Here is a 22,278-nt window from a genome sequence, read left to right on the forward strand (position 1 = left end):
AATAATAATTTAAAGGGAAACCAATATCTTAAACGACACTTTAATCTTTTACAATTTTGCTTCCGTTTCATTGTGACTTCATTTCTTCTAAACTAGAGTAATAGTCAGGTGCATCTATAGCCGCTTTCCGACCGGAGGAACCTTTTCACAGTTCCTAGAACTATTGACTAAAGTACCCGGATGTTCCTGCGGTGCGAACACGCCGACTAGGAACGATTTTAGTTCTAGGAACTCCATTTGTAGGAACTAATTTAGGTCCTATTCAGAGTAGGGTCTAAACCAGTACTATAGGTACTACCCGTGACGTTAGTGTACGCTGATTGACCGAATGCACGCGGAACACCAGCACCCGCCATTTTTAAAACAGCTATAATGTAAACACACAGATTATAGCCTATATTTACTCCATAAACTAACTATACAAACATGGAAAACAGTGATAGATGGGTCTCTAAACCTTTATGCTGAAGAGAAAATCCAACGCAACTTTGAGGGGACCAAGCCAAACATGATTATGTTTATCTGCCCAGCTAGCAACACTGGACATCAACCACACGACATAACGTTAGGCTAATAACCTTTTTTCATATACTGTCTACTTTCTATAACAGTTCTATCTAATAAGATATTAAACAGTACTGTTAGACCGATTGCTAACTAATAAACACAGAGAATGCGAGCATTGTTTGCTCTGGCGTTCTCAGCGCCGCCAAAATAAAGGTCTGTCGCGCCGTCAAAATAAAAGTCACTCCCTTACCCCTCCTACCAGTTCCTATGGACACTTGGCCAGTGCGAACGCAAACAGCAAAACCGAGTTTGGGGGAGAGTAGTTCTTAGAACTGTTTAGAAGTGGACAGTTCCTAGAACTAAGTTCCTGTAACTACTTGGTCGGAAAGCGCCTTATATGACACTACTTAGATAAGTGAACACGAGACTGTAATTGCATCGATAATAAGAAATCTGTTACTGTGCCGTAAACGCACCAGTAGGGCCGGTCTTTAGGTCTATAGTTTCTATCTACTTTCAGAAGTGAGAAAACCGTCGAGCAATTCAAGCAACTGTACCTGTTGGGGGATTCGAGAGGGTCAGGCCTTCCATACTGCTGTGTGTTGACCTGCTCATGTGTGCCACTGTTGGTTTGAATAGGTATTACACTCTCCTCTTGAATTACATTATCTCCTCTCCAGGTGTCATGCCCACTTTGACTTGGTGAAACTGAAACATCACTGTCCGTCTGCATCGAGAGGTCTGGTTTAATTTCACCATCTGGATTGAGAATGCTGGGACGTCTGCTGTTAGTGTGATCTGAAATGTGTATAAGACCACGATGAGTAAGTATAATTCTTAAATTGGGCTAATCAATTTAAAAAGTGACAAACATTGATGAAACTTGGCAAGTCATGTCAATACATCTGTTTACTAACAATGTGGAATTAAAAGTAACTGAGCAGGAATTTCAAACCTGGATGATCTTGAAGTCTTGGCACACAGTCACCTTCATCCTCTGCAGACACTTCCTCATCCTCATCTCCAGAGTTCATGTACTGTGAGGAATCTCTTGGATCGGTGGTATCTGGGGAAGGATTGCGGGTCGGACACCGCTTTAATGACACAATGTCCGCAGGCTTCTTCACGGTCACAGATAGAGAGGACACTTCAGCTTCCTTCAGGGTCACGTGAGGTGAGATTCGTTCTTCCCATCTTTGCTGCTCTCCTGCCCTCTGAGAGAAGTCCCAATCAGACTCCATCTGCTTTCCATGCACGTCACTCAAACATTTGTCCTCAAGGAAATCACCTGAGTTTAGAATGTTATCAGATAAAATGGCAGTGCCACTGGCTTTTGAAACATGGGAGTGCATACAAAGGCCACTTTGTAGAGGAGAGAGTGAACGATGATTAGGCATCAGCTCTGTCTGAGATGGTGAACGTTGATCATGTCTTGATGAGCGGCTGGAGGTCTGGTGACCCGTGAAGATGACAGCACTCTGTGATGATCCGCGTGTGCTGGGGAGCTGGAACCTGCTCAGGTGCTGTTCAAGTGAAACAATAGATATGGTAGATATAAGTGGTGGCAGACAGGAGTTGATGGCAATTAGGGCTAGGCGCAAGAACGATAACGATTATTATCCTGACATAATTTTCCTCTATAAAATTATAACAAAAGTTCGATAAGTGTTCAATATAATGTTAATGCACTATGCAAATAATGCTGGCATGCATGTTGCAGACAGTCAGACTGGTGGCAATAACTGATAAGTGCTGCCATTTCTGTTTCGTATGAGAAACATAAAGGTGCACCGGGGTAAAAGGCGCATTTTCCTTTATTATCCTCTAAACCACTAGATGGCACAAAAATTCACATTTTTCTAAAAAAAAAAATGCATTTAAAGATGCATGTGGAATTTTGGCTGATCCTTGACACGATCGCGTGACATGGTTAGATTCAGATGGTAAATATCATATATTAAGTTGGGAATCCACCTTAGAGATAATCACGACACAATATAATGAAACCATCATATTTAAAAATATGATATTAATCATATCACATAATTAAATATCTAATTTATCATTAGAACTGTAAAGCTACATCAAATTATTATGGGATCTCATTCAATGCTCCGCTTCGCGTCGGGGTCCTGATCAGCCTGTAGGGGTTGTATTCGCTATAACCACCGCCTCGCTCTACATTATACCTTACATATCAAACATCTCAAAATTACAAAAGATTTGTGTACTATTTCGGGTCTTTTAAAACCATATGATAGGTTTGTGTTATAAACAGACCTTCATTCTGCACATTCAAACTGGTATGTTGCAACCAGTTAAGATATACTTGGAATATTAAACACTAGACATGTGAAGAACTTTTTTGGTGTTTTTTTGTTATTGTCATTTTTGAGATGCTTAGAGTCGGTCCCAATGCACTTTTATTGTATATTGTGAATACCCTGGCATCTCCTTTTGTGTACGACAGAAAAAAGAATGTCATACAGGTTTGGAAAAACACAAAAGTGAGAGAATTTTCATTTTTGGGTCAACTAACAAACCCTTTGACGCATGTCCGTTTGAATACTCATGGGAAGAGTTTGGGAATATTTAACCAATGTAAAAAGTTTAACATTTCTCAAATACATCTGTAAAAATGTGATATACTACTTTTCTAAATTCATGAAAATGAAAGGAAGTAAAACTGCAGAAAAACAAAAAAGGCATGTCAAGTACATTCGAGTCAAGGCATTTACAAAGTGCTAAAATTAATTGGCCGGTCAAGGATACCTCATTGCCGGTAAGTGGGAGCTAAATGGCTGCTATATCATTCTCTCATTGCTTTACTTCCACTAGTCCTTGGCCCCAAAACTCAACCCTGACAAATCAGGTTACGGTGGCTTCTTTTCAAATAAACTTTAATCTAAAACATTTCAAAGTATCATTTTTGTAGCTTTATACAGACCGACTAAGATTTCTTTTGGTCAAGGTTAGATTTTCTTCCAACTGTCTGTTCAGATGAGTGCACTGAGATCAGTGTCTTAACTTTTAATCTTATTAACAATCCTATGCTCCTAAACTCTGTTTCATGACAGAAATACTGCACTATGGAGGAAGAGTGGTGGATGGGTACAAAAAAAAAAAAATCAGGACACATAATAATAATAAAAAAAACATAAAAAAAACATGGCTTCTGTTTCTTTTCTGATAAGGGTCTTAAATACCAACCCGTTAGCTGCTTAATAACATCCACTGTAAACCACGCGGTCTGTCTGGCAGATCCAGTGTGGAAGTAAAAAAAAAAAGAAAAAAAGAAATGGAGTGAGAGGAAAAGTTAATTTCTTGGCTGAGTGATTCCATCGCTAGCTGCAGGGCAAAGTAGAAAGTGTTTCGCTAAAGTAGCAATTGATTCTTCTATCAATCTGCGGCACGCGCCTGCTCTTCCAAGGAATATATTAAATATGAAAATCATATCCCGTTATCATGGCTTCCCAGCTTTCAGGCTGGTAAGCTCCCCTTAATGAATGCTGCAGCCTCGGGGACATGCACGCAGCCAGTGGTGGCGTCTATGCATAATGGAGTAATTCCTCCCATCTCTGCTCATTACAATATCGGCAGGCTGGAAGGGGGGGTGGGATTTGGGGGGTGGGGGGGGGGGGGTACGGCAAAGTCACAAGTGACTGCTCTATACAGAATGCTCTAAGTCATTATGAGCTGTCTTCCACATTTCATCCGAGAGAGCTCGAGTCGCTTGAAGAGAGGGAAAGCTACAGCCACGGGCTTGAACTACATTGTCGGTTCGGGCAAAAGCAGCCAGGATTAGACACCTGCGGCACTACAGATACGAGAGGGAAAATGAACAGCCTCACGACCACCGCTGAGCAATCTGCATAACAGCGACTTTCATTCGAGGGACTGACAGAAAGTGTTTGGACGCATATTGTTTTAGCTGTCGTACGTGTGATGTGCAATACCGCAGACTGTCACAAAGAAAAATAAGACACATGATCAGTTGGATTGCATTAGATGTAAGAGTCTTTAAAAATACTCTTTTCCATTTGTGTTTTTTTCTTCTAATTTTAAACGGCCTTTTAAAAATGTGTAATATCATTTTGTTTTAAGACTGTGATACTCCTTTGTTAAACCAAAGCAGTCATTTGAGAAAAACAGTAATTACTTCAAGCACTTTCCAATTTGCTTTTGATTATAAATTAATTGTGGCCTTTGAACACTGATACCCCATATAAACTGTCAAAAGTGTCTCCTGAAGAGGGAGGCTGAGCTGAATAATGGTTGTGGTATTTTTCTCTACAACTCTCAACTCTCTTCTTTTGAAAAAAAAAAAAAAAAAAAAAGACATACTTCCATTGGATCCCATCACAGCACTGCAGTTTTATCAAAGGCACAGAGATAGCTTTGTAAATTCCCCACTGAACTGTAATTTCCATAGATGACATGATAATTTTCTCTTACCTCGTCCGCTTCTGATTCCCCCCTGCTCCCCGTTTTCTTCTTGTCTTTCTTCAGTCTGGTAATATGATTCTTGTACTCCAACTGAAATGAATTCAAGTCAAATCATCACTAACATAGATTGTTTCAACGATCTAAACGACAAAAAATATTTGCTTATAAACGCTAGATGTAACACGGCACTGGCTTAATAACATGGCAGTCAAAGTGACCACAGTTACGAGACACATCACACACAAATTCCAATATAACCTCTTATTTCATTAAACATTACAAACAAAGCAATGGAAGAGGAAGATTATGTTTCTGCCCCTAAATGTAGCACCAATCAGCGTGTGTATTCCTTTGTGAGTGCCCTTAATAGTGCCTGCCAAGGCTCTTAATCAGTTTGGCGAGTTAACCAGTGGCAGAGATGAGGGCGCTGGGATTACCTCCAACCTCCCACTTCATTCTCGTAAGACAATATCTGCACTCCCAAAAGAGACCAGAGTTACCATTTACACACGATAACACCTAAAGTGGTCCGCGCAGTTACAAGCAGACAAATATTAGCATTGTTAAAATCAGAGGGTGAATGAAAAATCATCAGGGAAGAAAAGAGAAATGAGAGCTTTACGATATGAGGTGATGGTATGAATTTGAGCAATTAAGCAATCAAGTTCAGTTTAGTGTAATAGAAATTAAAGCGATATTCTTTGACTGGCAGCTAGATTAGCAGGTATCGCTTACAATTGCAATTTTAGGCTACCACTGCAGCAACAAAACACAACACGCACAAAAAAGAGGAACACGGGTTTCTTTCACAAAAAGGGAAATTCAGTGGCACTTCACTATCTGAATACAGGGCGATTAATTTGTGGTAGTGTAATTAAACAATTTGTCTAATTTGATATTAAGCTGTGGAGCACTGTTCAGTTTTAAGTGACAATCTGACGGAGCTGTTGTTTTCTTTTTCTCATTTGCGTGCAGTGATAAATGAGTACTGGAGTGTTTATGATTGTTCCCAAACAACAATAAGTGTGAAAGTTTAAACACTGGAAGACAATTAGACAGACAATTACAGGATTATGGCAATGGTCTAATTGAGGCTCAGAATATATGTCGTTGTGTGTGTGTGTGTGTGGGGGGGGGGGGGGGCTGATCAGTGCCTCAAAATAATGCCTTAGTTTTGGGAAACATTCAGACTACACTAACATTTTTGGTACCGAGCAGCAATCATTTGGGTCACTGCACATTTCATTTCACCTCTATGATCAGAAAAATGCAAACATGTGCTTTGACATGAGAATAACAGAAACTAAAAACACAGCTTGGAATGATAAAGCGATGTATTCTGTCTAAACTATAACAAAAGTAAATATTCAAAGATAAAAACTGTGAAATAAGCATAACAATTGACACAGAGTCAGTACTATTTTAAGAAGCACATATGATGAATGTTGGGACAGATTCGCCTGTCCAAGGTTGTTACCCTCTTTTGAAGCAGCCTGCTACAATCAATGGAGAATTCTTTCAATTTCGATGCCAAGTTTTCCACATTCCCCAGAAGCTCAAGGTTGCGTGTCTTTGCTTGCTGCTCTCTCTCGTGCAGCTCCTTGTAATAGCAGCGCATCTTGGCACACTTCAGCTTCGTCCTGTGAGCAGGAGACAGACGTGAAACGGACAGCTTTTCTACTCTCTGCATAGAAAAAGGCTGCACTGACTTTGCATTAATGAAAATAAATATAGAAACCTGTAACAAATAGGTCAACCATTACTATAAATAGGTTAATGCAAGCTTATTAGTATTACTAATTGCTCCTCACTGTGCCTATTACTGGACAAACTAAAAAATTACATATTTGTCAAGAGCCACTTTACAGTAGTACTAATGGATTCTCCACAGCTAAGATGGAGTTTTGTGACTAGCAAAGGGCGAAAATGGATAATGATGGATGAAATGTTAAAATGAATGATAAATGCTGATCTACTAACCTCTCACACATCCTTGACCATCATGGCCCCATATCAAAATTCTTTATTTTTATAAATGCATTTAATTGAGCCATCATAAAAACAAACTGGCCTCAAGTACTTAACCAGAAACAGATGACCCCAAATCATCAATGAGTGAGTGTATTGGTCTACTTATTTATCCTGAAATAACCATTTTTCGGAGAAAGCCTGTTATATGGGTGAAACAATAAAAGCAACAAAAGACGTATGTCACAACAATATAGACTCAATAAAATAAAATAAAAATAAACAAGAGGATTATATATATATATATATATATATATATATATATATATATGCATGGATTCCCTTCAAGTAGAAAATGTATTAATATTTTTTGCCAGTATATATATATATACTGGCGTTCAAAAGTTTGGTATTGGTATGTTTTTTAATGTTAAAAGAAGTCTCTTACGCTCACCAAGGCTGCATTTATTTAATTAAAAATACAAAACAAACAGTAATATTGTGAAATATTATTACACTTTAAAATAACTTTTTTTTTTAACTGAATAAATTTTAAAATGTATTCCTGTGATCAAAGCTGAATTTTCAGCATCATACTCCAGTCTTCAGTGTCACGTGATCCTTCAGAAATTATTCCAATATGCTGATTTTTCTGCTCAAGAAATATTTCTGATTATTATCAATGCTGAAATAGAAAGTGAATAGAAAGTTCAAAAGAACAGCATTTATTTGAAATATAATTTTTTGTAACGTTATAAATGTCTTTACTGTCATTTTTTATCAATTTAATGCATCCTTGCTGAATAAAAGTATTAATTTATTTCACTTCTTTCCAATAATAAATAAATAAATAATAATAATTCTTACTGACCCTAATCTTTTAAATGGTAGTGTATGATGTTACAAAAGCTTTTTATTTCAGATAAATGCTGTTGTTGTAATTTTACACAATTTTTTTCAACATTGATCATAATAATAATAAATATTTCTTGAGCAGCAAATCAGCATATTGGACTGAAGGATCATGTGACACTGAAGACTGGAGTCATGATAGAATAAATTACATTTATATTCAAACAGAAAACAGTTATTTTAAATTGTAATAATATTTCACAATATTACTGTTTTTTAATTTTGTCTTGGTAAGCAGAAAATAAATATTTAAAAACATTCAAATATATAGGTTTCTTGATATTTACTATTAATTTCATAATATAAGGGTCTACTGTTATAGTTACTTACAGTCTTTCCTCTGATCTTAAGTAAGCAAACAGTTTTTCTTCCAGTTCATGTCTTCTTCTCTCCCTAAACAAAAAAAGTAACTTACCGTTAGTGTTAAACAATTCTTCCATTCAGCTCCACAAATACTAAATTAGATAAAGAAGGAGAAGAAAAAAAAAACCTAACTTACATCGATGAAATAAATAGCAGCTTGAGTTGAGTATGTTAACGTTAGATGAATCCAGGGAGCGTTACCAAATTGACGAACTTTATAATAGTAACTTACAGTAATAGTTCTTTACGTCTTTACATTTAGTATAACTTTACATCCCTCACAAAAACTAAAGAGAAAAAGAACAAATACTGTGATATAGGCTAACTTACTGAATCTGTCAATACAGTAATTATGAAAAAAGGCGATATCCAAAAGACAGATAACTTACTAAGTTAACGTTACTTGAGCTCACTGCTAAATCACGGGTGATTATTAAAAAATCATGTTATTTCAAAAGCTACAAAGAGTCGTTCACCGCTGTCCCGTTGGTTATTATCACTCTCCTGCTCACCGAGCCAGACAGCTAACGCTACAGTCCGCGAGAGCTGAAATCTACCGCGCTGCTTCATTCAAGGCCCACTTCAATTTCCAAACATTTAATCGAGACAATACAGCATTTATTGTGAATAAGCAAAAGGAAAAAGTACACAGCGTTCTTACCGTTCGTGTATGATCTTTTGAATATTTCCGATCTGATCGAAATACTCGGTGTTGCAGACAGCCATGGCTGGTTTTGTTCGCTGTTCACCTCAGTGCTGTAGGGCGCGTTGTTTACAATAGTTACCATACGCACCGTTACCCAGGAGACCGCGCGAGAGAGTTGACTGAAGGGCGCGAATTTCTCTGAGGCTGAGGCGGAGGGGAGACATATTTACCTCGGTAAGAAACACAGCTGAAACCGGGGAGAAAAGGTGAAAAAGACTCATTTTACTTCAGACAGCCAGGTTAGACCGATAGAAAATGTACAAATACCACGTTTTCCCTCAGATGCATCAACATTTAACACGAGATAAAAGACACAGCTGAAACCGTGGAGAAAAGGTGAAAAAGACTCATTTTACTTCAGACAGCCAGGTTAGCCCGATAGAAAATGAACAAATACCACGTTTTCCCTCAGATGCATCAACATTTAACACGAGATAAAAGATAACTACAGCTGAAACCGGGGAGAAAAGGTGAAAAAGACTCATTTTACTTCAGACAGCCAGGTTAGACCGATAGAAAATGTAGCTACAAATACCACGTTTTCCATCAGATGCATAAACATTTAACACGAGATAAAAGATAACTACCAATTTCACGTTTTGTCTCTGAAAAAGATTTTTACACGAAATAAAAGGTGAAAACGACAAAGACGATGGTTATTGTTATTATTCCAACTGTCAAAATAGCATTTTTCTAAATATGTAGACCTAAGCGATATTTTAATATTAAAAATGGTGCTTCAAAATAAAAGACAACTCAGAAACCAAGTTGTTCCGACAGGCCTACATTTTATTTGGAAGCTTCCATTTCCTACTTGTACTGAGCTGGATTGCAGTATGATCTCAAAATTAGTTATTACTGAAGAAAATATTTTAAAATGATCAATTTGATCATAATCTTTAATACAAATAAGTTTCCTGTGCAATGAAGGATACAACAGATGGATCCTTCGTGACCTTGCCTACCCCAGAATTAATAAAAAAACAAATAAAAAACCTTAGAGCAGTTTGTAGCAAGGTACAAACCCTCTGGGGTCTGAGTTTTTTCTAGGCCCTGGAGGTGTTCTGATATGCTCTGACATAATAATAATAATAACAATAACCTATATTAGCCTATAAATCGTTAAAAAGGATGTTACTTCAAATGTTTCCATTCCTTATGATGTTATGAAATGAGATTGGAGTAAAAACATGAAGCCTATTGTTTGGTGCGTTTTGCTTTTCAAACTAGGGATGGCGAAAACTACAAATTTTCTTGACCGTCCACCGAGCCTCATTAGCCAGTTGAAACCGGTTAACCGATTAGTTTAAAATATGCTACGCTATTTGAAATAACAGCCATTTCGAGCCGCGCCTGCAATTTCGCAACTCTGTCGAATCTCTCTGCAGCTCTGCCTCCCGCATACACACACACTACCCTTTGGCCGAAGACTCACATCACTTTTTTTAAAATCCCCTACAGCGCGAAACATGAGTCCCGCAAACGCGGCGCCGAGGAGCTTGTATGTAATCGGAGGACAAATGGCTCCTTAGTTTCGAAATGGTTTGGGTAACAGTTACAAGGTGATTGCTTTGAAAATAAAAGGCGTTTGTCTAGCGTTAGAAGCTCATTTGAAACATTGCCGCGGCTCATTTAAGAAAATGACAGCTCCGAAGAGACGCCGCTTTAGTTTGAGGTAGTGCTAACAATAATAAAGAAAGATGATAGCACTGTATCACACAAGTTGCAACTTAAATCTGTGTCATTCTTTTTGGTGAAATGGTCCCACACACTACTTTTCTTTGCACGCTTCATCCTGTCGTCTGCCCTGCAGCCGCGGCGCTACCCATTTTCTACTATGGTTTTGTACGTTTCTTCATTCGGATCTATTTGCGAACCATTCCATTCTAAACAAACAACGCAGTTTACATGCTTCGTCCTTGTTACATTATTCATTAAGATAATAATTAATAAATGCACGCACAATTATCAGTGAAATTATCATGCCTTTCAACTTATGTGTGCAAAATTCAGAATAAAATGAATGTGCAGCAATTTGTACAAATAGAGTCCTACTATAGCCTACGTGTTGTAGCCATTAAATAAGCTCATTTTAGTTTCATATTTGTTGAAATATTATAATGTTATTATTTCATCTATGTTGTTGATTATGAAAAGTGAACCGCACGAGTAAGATAGAATGTGCACTATTTCGAGAGAAATGAAGTGGGTCAGACATGATTTTGACCACTTAATTAAGCTTTGTTTTGTAGAAAGCCTTTTTTTTAAAGTGAATTTAGTTTTGTATTTATAATTGTATCTTAATTTTCATTTTTTTTTTTTTATCAACCAATTGCCTGGATTAAACCCTCTGGGGTCTGAGCTGTTTTCTGGCCCTGGAGGTGTTCTGACATGCTCTGACATTTGTGCTTATTTCTGTTACTTGTGACATTTTCATGACTAAAGTCTGATTACACTGTATTCAGCACAAACTCTGCTACAATAATATATCTGCAGCATTTATGTAAAAGTTTGTAGTTTTGAGATAATGACATTTATGCGTGGTTTGTGAAAATACAAAAAAAAAAAAATCCCACTGAAATAAGGCCATGAAACCCATACTGATTATTTCTTCACAAGACTTTTGAAAATTGTATCACATAGCCTAGAATATTTGCTCCAAAACTATGTGAAAATCACCCTGACTGCTCATTCAGATAAGACAATATATTGATTTAAAAATTGTAAGACGTGTTTTGTGTAAGAAAGCTTTATGCTAGGATCATTAATATGTATGGCTTTTCACACCTGAGAAAGACAAAGACCCTCCCCTAACGGCCCTATTAGGAGCTATCAGGCCCTATCATTCTGAGCAACCTTTCACAAAGAATGAGGAGATTTAAAAAAGAATGGCTGTTTGATTGTTTGGATTTATTTACAACACAACATAATCCAAAGATACACAACAAATGACAAAAAAGCACTTATTGAACACACTGATCCAAAGACAGAGACCTTTGTGACATTTTTAAAAACATTGTACATACCTTTCATTTCCAAGGTGTTTGATTTTCACTTTACCATGTTCATGTACAGAGACTCATGTGAATGTTGAAGTCAGCAGGACTCAGTGGCATCTGGTCACTGAAAGAAAAGAAAAAAAAGTGAACATACTGATATCAAGAGAAATATAGGCCTGCACGATTTTGGGAATAAATTTTAGTTTTTTCTTGTTAAAATTGCTTTTTAAAATTCACAGAATACACACACACACACACACACAAATGTTTCCAACAATATATAATATAATGAACACCAGGTTTGTTGTGCCTTGTAGGCATAGGCTATGCGCAGTGCTGCATAAAGTAAAATAATAATAACAATAACCTATAGCAGCCTATAAATCTTCCAAAAGATTTCAGTAACAACTAAGCTCGAGAAAAATATATTGATTATATATATTGAATATGTTACTTCAAATGTTTCCATTCGTTATGATGATATGAAGTGAGATAATAGTAAAAACATGAAGCCGTTTGGTGCGTTTTGCTTTTCAAACGCGATCGCGCTCCAGTATGAAACATTATGGTTACCATATCTACTTTTAAGCAGATATCCACAAACACAGTAACAGTAAACATGGGTCTAAATATTATAATATTTACCATATATCTAGCAACAGTTCAACTGCAATGTGAAGTTTATGCAACAATAACATAAACTAATAATTAAGAATTTCTTACCTTACATCTTTCTTGTCTTCAAATCGAGTTCTTCTTCTTCTGAGGTAAATCCAATGTAAGCTCAGGCGCGTCTTCCAAACTCGACGAAAAGCAGAGATGTGAAGTTTTTTCGTGCTTTGTTGTTGAGGTAACGAGCGCGTTCGCGTTCCATGTGGAGATTTGCATGTGAATCTCTTTTGCGCATGTGGGCGTGGTCAAATTAAATTTAATGAGCAAGGGTTTGAGATATTGGACATCTTGTTGGTTTTATACAAATTACTTAAACAGAGAATATTTGTTTTCAGTTTGAATCCGATCATTTAAAAGTACACACTTAAATTTTTATAAAGGTATATGGCTCATAAATGTGTGACAAGTATTCGCTGAGTTTTGTTTCAGTTTATAGACGTGCTCAAGAAAAAAAAGTTCACCGCGACGGAGAGGCAGAAAGCACACCCTGTTTATTTTCTTTATTTTACAAAAGCACAATGTTTTGATTTGACTGTAAGTGGACACATACAAAAGTAGAAATATCACAGAATCTTTTTTCATATTTATTTTTTCTGTATGACCATAAATGACGGAGTAATTTAAGTTTATGTTGCTGCTATGTGAAAAAAATCCAGCAAAACGCTCCGGCACGTTTGCCGACCTCAGAGGGTTAATAAATAAGAAGCAAATATAGCCTAGCAGACGATATAATCATGGAGGCGCCCGCGCGGTCACTTGCATTGCACGTGAACTGGAGCGCATCTCATCCTAACTTAACGAAACTCAGCGTATGCCTCACAGACATGAAATATATCTTAAGAAAGCTTGAAATGTCTTTTTAACTATTTAAAACGAAAATAAATAGGCTACTCTCTGATTATGTAATCCATGATGTGTATTTCTCTCTATAGGCGCGTTCACTATGGAGATGGCGATCGTCAACTTGTACTTTTTACAGCTGTTGCTGCTGTTAATAAACTAAAAGTAATAGGCCTATAATTTTATTAAACAATAAATTAAATGAAAGTGTAATAGTATTAAAAAAAGCAACAAAAAAAATTCCTGTGTAAGGTTTTTTTTTTTACCTAGGCTAATTTAATTACATTAAATTCAGGTAGGCTACTGAGTCGCTGTCCTCAGTGCCGCAGAAAAGTGCTGAAACGGAGATGAAGGGGAACCCGTTTTTATTTTTTTATTTTTTGGCTTATTTTAACTAGCCCATTCAGTTTTCTGGAGGCCCACCTACAATCAAAATCCTGGCGCCGCTAGTGCTGCCCTGGCTCTAACCTCGAGTGTTTTAGCCTGTAGCCTAGCCTTTACTTTTCGCAAACCTTGTGAGCACACAAACCCACAATTTTTAAAAGACAATTTTTAAAATTTTAAAGTTTGTAATATACTTTAATTAAAAATTCTCATTAGTATTGTAAGAAAACACTCATTTTACCTGGTCAAAACCAGCTCTGTTTTCAGCACGCCGTTTAACCCTCTGAGGTCGACAAACGCGCGGGCGCGTTTTGCTGGATTTTCTCCACATTGTAGCACTATAAACTTAAATTACTCAGTCATTTATAGTCATACAGAAAAAAGAAATGTAAAAAAAGAATCTGTGATATTTCTCCCTTTGTATGTGTCCACTTACAATCAAACCAAAACATTGTGCTTTTGTAAAATAAAGAAAATAAACAGGGTATGCTTTCTGCCTCTCCGTCGCGGTGAACTTTTTTTTCTTGAGCACGTCTATAAACTGAAACAAAACTCAGCGAATACTTGTCACACATTTATGAGCCATATACCTTTATAAACATTTAAGTGTGTACTTTTAAATGATTGGATTCAAAACGAAAACAAATATTCTCTGTTTAAGTAATTTGTATAAAACCAACAAGATGTCCAGCTTCTCAAACGCTTCCTCATTACAGTTAATTTGGCCACGCCCACTCACGCAAAAGATATTCACATGCAAATCTCCACATGGACCGCGTCTCGCTCATTACCTCAACAACAAAACACTTCACTTCACTTTTCGTCGAGTTTGAAAGACGTGCCTGAGCTTACATTGGATTTAGGCTACCTCAGAAGAAGAAGAACGCGATTTGAAGACAAGAAAGGTGTAAGGTAAGAAATTCTTACATATTAGTTTGTTATTGTTGCATAAATGTCACGTTGCAGTTGAACTGTTGCTAGATATATGGGGAATATTAAAATATTTAGACCCGTGTTTACTGTTACTGTGTTTGTGGATATCTGCTCAAACGTAGATATGTATATGGTAACCATAATGTTTTATATTTGAGCGCGATCGCGTTTGAATGTATCATATTTTTGATAGCGATCGCGTTTGAATGTACACATCATATTTTGGATGAAAGCATAACGCACCAAACGGCTTCATGTTTTTATTATTATCTCATTTCATATCATCATAACGGATGGAAACATTTGAAGTAACATGATAATCAATATATTTTTCTCTAGCTTAGTTGTTACTGAAATCTTTTTGAAAATATATATAGGCTGCTATATTGTTATTATTTTAAGCAGCACTGCGCATAGCCTATACCTACAAGGCACAACAAACCTGGTGTTCATTATATAATATATTGTTGGAAACATTTGTGTGAGTGTGTGTGTGTATTCTGTGAATTTTAAAAAGCAATTTTAACAAGAAAAATCTAAAATGTATTCCCAAAATCGTGCAGGCCTTTCTCTTGATATCAGTATGTTCACTTTTTTTTTTTTTTTTCAGGGCCTAGATGCCACTGAGTCCTGCTGACTTCAACGTTCACAGTACATGTCTCTGTACATGAACATGGTACTTTTTTGTTGTGTATCTTTGGATTATGTTGTGTTGTAAATAAATCCAAACAATTTTAAAAGCCATTCTTTTTTAAATCTCCTCATTCTTTGTGCAAGGGTGGTCAGAATGATGGGCCCTGATAAGCTCCTAATAGGGCCTTTAGGGAGGTTCTTTGTCTTTCTCAGGTGTGGAAAGCTTTCATATTAATGAGATGATCCGCCCCTTCGCATATTGCTTTATCACACAAAACACGTCGTAAAATTTTTAAATCAATATATTGTCTTCTCTGAATGAGCAGTCAGGGTGATTCTCACATAGTTTTAGAGCAAATATTCTAGGCTACGTCATACAATTTTCAAAAGTCTTGTGAAGAAATAATCAGTATGGGTTTCATGACCTTATTTCAGTGAGAATTTATTTTTGTATTTTCACAAACCACGCATAAATGTCATTATCTCAAAACTACAAACTTTTACATACATGCTGCTGATATATTATTGTAGCAGAGTTTGTGCTGAATACAGTGTAATTAGACTTTAGCCATCAAAATGTCACAAGTAACAGAAATAACCACAAATGTCAGAGCATGTCAGAACACCTCCAGGGCCCAGAAAACAGCTCAGACCTCAGAGGGTTAAGTGCATGTCAAGTCAAGCCAAGTCAAGTTTATTTATATAGCGCTTTTCACAACATAGGTTGTATCAAAGCAGCTTCACAGTAGAGCCCGACCGATATGGATTTTTGGGCGCCGATGCCGATACCGATAAAAAAAAGCCAGATACCGATATATATCGGCCGATATTATTTATGTGTATATTATAATACAGTAGCAATATTATTTATGTGTATTATAGTACAGTAAGTTTGGACACACTTTACAACTGGTGTGTACAAACTTTTGATGGCTACTAGAGCCCGACCGATGAAGGATTTTGATAAAGGCTGATACCGGTACAAATATTTGTTGGTTTTAAATTTATTTTTTATTTTTTTCAGAAACGTGCAACAAAACATTAACAAATTTCCCTAACATTAATTATTTGTAGTTATTTATGAGTTTTAACTAAAATAATATGATAATGCATTTTAAAAAGAAACTTGTTTCTTGTATTGTCACAACAGAACAGAGGAACATCAAAATATATTAAAGTTCTGATAAATAAAATGTATAAAAATACAAACTTGAGATTTTTTTTAGACTAAACGTTTAGTCCTTTGAACAAAAACAACAATTTCACATTCAAATTGACAACAAATTCAAATTGTCATAATTTACTCTCTCAAGTTGTTTTTTTCTTCTGTTGAAAATAAGTTATTTGGATGAATGTGGGTAACCAAACAGTTGATGTACCCCAGTGATTTCCATAGTATATTTTTTTCCTTTGGAAGTCAATGGGGACCAGCTACTGTTTGGTTACCCACATTTCTCAAACTATTAATATTAGAAAAATATTAGAAGGAAATTAATACAGTTGGAACAACATTAGAGTGCCTGTAAATAATGAGATCATTTTTATTATTGGGTGAACTATCCCTTTAAGGACAAGCGGCAATGTGTTTACAATTGCTACTGTCTCTTTAAGAGCTGAGCACGACACGTCTAATGTACACGCATTTGACAAGCAGATTTTCTCTCAATTTTTGCCTTTACTTTAGACAACCGACTTTGTTTATGTAAGTCTTGTGTGTATTTAACAGTATTAGCACAATAATACTCGAAAGATAACTTAGTCCAGTATCCAGGCGCTGGTAGAAAGGCTTTTAGTCCATGTGAGCTTCACATGTACGCGCTGAGAAACGCACACGTTAGAACAGCGCATCAGTATTTAAAATTAAATGTTTAACCGACAAAGCATTAAAGCACATGCACATTATGAACTTTTGTGAACTGCAGTGTTAACATTTTATGTGAATATAGCCTACGTCGCGTTGTTCCGCTTCACTCTCGGCTTATTTAACCGCAGCAAAACTGGACATGAGTCACGAATTTTGTCATCCTTATTTGAGTTAAGAGAACTGATAGGGATGTTCTTTTAATTGTTATTCAAGCAATGTATGTCTCGTGAGTCGTTACCAACTCACCATGAACACACTTCACCGCTGATCTCACTCGCGGTTCTCTCTGCCCGACTCGGGCTGGATCAGCAGGTTGCTGAATGTGTGGCGCGTTATACACGAGTGTTGCCAACAGGGACGGTGTAGAGTGCCCTCTGGTGGACAAACTATACAACGCCAACACTCATAACATGGTTGAAGGGTGTTTCGTCCGTTTTTATTTTATTTTTGAAATATTCATTTATCGGCCGTTATAAATGCCGATACCGATAGTTTTGAAAATGCCTAATATCGGCCGATAATATCGGCCTGCCGATATATCGGTCGGGCTCTACTTCACAGTAATAAATTAAAACAATACATCAATATTTGTTTCTAGTGGAACGTCCACGTTTGGTAATGCTGATCAATGGTATCGTTGATTGATTAATTCAATTAAATATCCCCAAATATCCCCAACTGAGCAAGCCAAAGGCAACAGTGGCAAGGAACCGAAAAACTCCATCAGGTGACCTAATGGAGAAAAAAAAACCTTGGGAGAACCCGGGCTCAGTCGGGGGCCAGTTCTCCTCTGGCGTTTATGAACTAAAGACCGGATTTAACTGTAAGATTAAAAGTATTATATAAATGCCTGGCTGAAGAGATGCGTCTTTAATCTAGTTTTAAACTGGGAGAGCGAGTCTGAGCAACGAACAGTATCCGGAAGACTATTCCAGAGTTTTGGAGCTAAATGTGAAAATGCTCTCCCTCCCTCCGCATGTGTCTTTAAATGATAATGAGCTTTGCTCACCCCGCCCCTCTGTTCTGTGCATACACTGCTTTTAATAATAACACAATAACCATAACGCGTTGTTCATTATAAACGTGGGATTATGAATTATATTGAGAATGTTGTACATAGAAAACATGCCGTAATGTACCCTGAGTGTAAACAGCCGCATTCATCGTGAAGCGTACAGCAAGCGATTTGCAAACATTAATATAAATATTAATATAAAGGTTAATAAAACGTTACACTCACTTCAGTTCTTCTGGAGGTTCAGCAGGAACACGAATAGTTGGTACCGATCCTTTTTTCAGGAGCAGCTTCTTAGCAAAACCAGCTTTATACTGACCTCGTTTTTAAAGCAGTCTGGTGTGTGAAATGATTCGCGCAAACATGAAAGCATTGACGTTGATCGTGGGGAATATTCCCTTCGAAAACAAAACTCAGCCACTGCATCTTCAGCGGTTTGGATTTAGGAACATCAAAATGACTTATTACACCCAAGAACAGAACACCACAATTGCTTAGTCGCCATTCTGCTCGTAGACAGTGCTCCAGCATATCAACAATGACCGCGCCGGGTCCGCGCGGACTATGATTGACTATCATTTTATGATGGTTGTGTACAGGCACTGCCAACACACATTTCAGTACAATCAACTTGTAAAAGTGCATGTACCATTATATGACTCCTTTAAATCGTTATAGTTAAACTATTATTTATTATGTAAAGAAGGCTTTGCACTTCTCTTGTGTTCCAGTATCTGCAAATATCATCCTTCACATATGCAAAAAAAATCTGTTTGGAATTAGGCCAACCCCAAGGCAGGGCGATTCTCATGCTGACAGCCTACATATCGTAAAACATACAAATTAAATTATTTTATTTTAGTTGTCTCATAAGTGGCTATGATGTCAAGCAATAAGAACTGATATTGTATTTGTGCACGCAAGGCACCGGCTTGATCACTTAGGGTGTATTCACACCTGCCTCGTTTGGTTCGATTGAATCGAACTCTAGTTCGTTTCCCCCCTTGGTGCGGACCTTTTGGGCAGGTGTGAATACAGCAATCGAACTCGGGTGCGGACCAAACAATCGAACCGAGACCCAGCTGAAGAGGTGGTCTCGGTACGGTTCCAAACGAACTCTGGTTCGGTTCGTTTACGGTGTGAACATGAACCGACCCAATTGCAGAAAACTGCGCCTTTTTATTTGACTGCTCTTATGAGGATACTTAACAAAACGGACATTTTGGCATAATGGTGTCTAAAGCGAGCGAGCTAGAGCGCGCGCACGGCAGAGAGAGGGAGCGAGAGACCTTGTGTGTGTGTGTGTGTGTGTGTGTGTGTGTGCGCTAGTGTGCCTCACGAAGCGCATAACGACCCAAGCAATCAATTGTCAGTGCGGCCGGGCTTTTATCTATACCATATAGTTTCTTCATATTGCGTTTGTAGAGAATAACACCAAATCAGTAAAATAACAAATATTACATTACGAAATATCTCCATGCTGAGCCTGTTTGTGCACTTCCTGCTTTTCCCTGCTTGAGAATTCCTGTCCAATGAATGGACGACCTTAGCACACGTGTGGTTTTGTTTACACATTTTGGTTCACTTGCAAAAAGAGCAGTGTGAAAGCGAACCGTACCAAACAAAAAAAATCAACATTCTATTTGGTCCGGACCAAAGCAAGTGAACTATCGGACTTTCCTGGTGTAAATACACCCTTAGATTCCTTATATCAGTAGAAACAACTTAAAATAGCCTACTCTGGATCAAAAAAGGAGTAAGACACTAATACTATTATTTGATAATTTGCATGTTTATGTGCCTGATAACCAATATACAGAACCAATATTTATTTATTGATTTATTTCTGCTTTTGACAATTATAACAACAGAACAAACTGTTTTAACATGTATTATATACTTATATTGGAGAAATTATTATATACTTATAATGGAGAAAAAAAAACCTTGGGAGAACCCGGGCTCAGTCGGGGGCCAGTTCTCCTCTGGCGTTTATGAACTAAAGACCGGATTTAACTGTAAGATTAAAAGTATTATATAAATGCCTGGCTGAAGAGATGCGTCTTTAATCTAGTTTTAAACTGGGAGAGCGAGTCTGAGCAACGAACAGTATCCGGAAGACTATTCCAGAGTTTTGGAGCTAAATGTGAAAATGCTCTCCCTCCCTCCGCATGTGTCTTTAAATGATAATGAGCTTTGCTCACCCCGCCCCTCTGTTCTGTGCATACACTGCTTTTAATAATAACACAATAACCATAACGCGTTGTTCATTATAAACGTGGGATTATGAATTATATTGAGAATGTTGTACATAGAAAACATGCCGTAATGTACCCTGAGTGTAAACAGCCGCATTCATCGTGAAGCGTACAGCAAGCGATTTGCAAACATTAATATAAATATTAATATAAAGGTTAATAAAACGTTACACTCACTTCAGTTCTTCTGGAGGTTCAGCAGGAACACGAATAGTTGGTACCGATCCTTTTTTCAGGAGCAGCTTCTTAGCAAAACCAGCTTTATACTGACCTCGTTTTTAAAGCAGTCTGGTGTGTGAAATGATTCGCGCAAACATGAAAGCATTGACGTTGATCGTGGGGAATATTCCCTTCGAAAACAAAACTCAGCCACTGCATCTTCAGCGGTTTGGATTTAGGAACATCAAAATGACTTATTACACCCAAGAACAGAACACCACAATTGCTTAGTCGCCATTCTGCTCGTAGACAGTGCTCCAGCATATCAACAATGACCGCGCCGGGTCCGCGCGGACTATGATTGACTATCATTTTATGATGGTTGTGTACAGGCACTGCCAACACACATTTCAGTACAATCAACTTGTAAAAGTGCATGTACCATTATATGACTCCTTTAAATCGTTATAGTTAAACTATTATTTATTATGTAAAGAAGGCTTTGCACTTCTCTTGTGTTCCAGTATCTGCAAATATCATCCTTCACATATGCAAAAAAAATCTGTTTTTTCTGATTCTGATTCTCATGCTGACAGCCTACATATCGTAAAACATACAAATTAAATTATTTTATTTTAGTTGTCTCATAAGTGGCTATGATGTCAAGCAATAAGAACTGATATTGTATTTGTGCACGCAAGGCACCGGCTTGATCACTTAGGGTGTATTCACACCTGCCTCGTTTGGTTCGATTGAATCGAACTCTAGTTCGTTTCCCCCCTTGGTGCGGACCTTTTGGGCAGGTGTGAATACAGCAATCGAACTCGGGTGCGGACCAAACAATCGAACCGAGACCCAGCTGAAGAGGTGGTCTCGGTACGGTTCCAAACGAACTCTGGTTCGGTTCGTTTACGGTGTGAACATGAACCGACCCAATTGCAGAAAACTGCGCCTTTTTATTTGACTGCTCTTATGAGGATACTTAACAAAACGGACATTTTGGCATAATGGTGTCTAAAGCGAGCGAGCTAGAGCGCGCGCACGGCAGAGAGAGGGAGCGAGAGACCTTGTGTGTGTGTGTGTGTGTGTGTGTGCGCTAGTGTGCCTCACGAAGCGCATAACGACCCAAGCAATCAATTGTCAGTGCGGCCGGGCTTTTATCTATACCATATAGTTTCTTCATATTGCGTTTGTAGAGAATAACACCAAATCAGTAAAATAACAAATATTACATTACGAAATATCTCCATGCTGAGCCTGTTTGTGCACTTCCTGCTTTTCCCTGCTTGAGAATTCCTGTCCAATGAATGGACGACCTTAGCACACGTGTGGTTTTGTTTACACATTTTGGTTCACTTGCAAAAAGAGCAGTGTGAAAGCGAACCGTACCAAACAAAAAAAATCAACATTCTATTTGGTCCGGACCAAAGCAAGTGAACTATCGGACTTTCCTGGTGTAAATACACCCTTAGATTCCTTATATCAGTAGAAACAACTTAAAATAGCCTACTCTGGATCAAAAAAGGAGTAAGACACTAATACTATTATTTGATAATTTGCATGTTTATGTGCCTGATAACCAATATACAGAACCAATATTTATTTATTGATTTATTTCT

At 37.5% G+C, this 22,278-nt stretch overlaps 1 protein-coding gene and 1 long non-coding RNA gene across 3 annotated transcripts in view; one reads left to right on the forward strand and one right to left on the reverse strand.

Moving 5' to 3' along the window:
* Positions 1-9,010, reverse strand: part of kiz (kizuna centrosomal protein) — a 42,579-nt gene extending 33,569 nt beyond the window's left edge. For both annotated transcript variants that reach the window (XM_081347067.1, XM_081347066.1), the window contains exons 1-6: positions 8,858-9,010; positions 8,164-8,226; positions 6,431-6,593; positions 4,963-5,043; positions 1,463-2,030; positions 1,065-1,305 (exon numbers count right to left, since the gene is read on the reverse strand). In XM_081347067.1, coding sequence (XP_081203193.1) covers positions 1,065-1,305; positions 1,463-2,030; positions 4,963-5,043; positions 6,431-6,593; positions 8,164-8,226; positions 8,858-8,922 — 1,181 coding nt within the window. In that variant the 5' untranslated portion in view covers positions 8,923-9,010. The remainder of the gene's footprint in view (positions 1-1,064; positions 1,306-1,462; positions 2,031-4,962; positions 5,044-6,430; positions 6,594-8,163; positions 8,227-8,857) is intronic.
* A 9-nt stretch (positions 9,011-9,019) lies between these two features.
* Positions 9,020-22,278, forward strand: part of LOC308679575 — a 69,604-nt gene continuing 56,345 nt past the window's right edge. The window contains exon 1 of the long non-coding RNA XR_014028830.1: positions 9,020-9,076. This is a non-coding gene — a long non-coding RNA (uncharacterized lncRNA). The remainder of the gene's footprint in view (positions 9,077-22,278) is intronic.

This window comes from Scardinius erythrophthalmus, assembly GCF_964197995.2.
Source record: "Scardinius erythrophthalmus genome assembly, chromosome: 19".
Lineage (NCBI taxonomy): Eukaryota > Metazoa > Chordata > Actinopteri > Cypriniformes > Leuciscidae > Scardinius > Scardinius erythrophthalmus.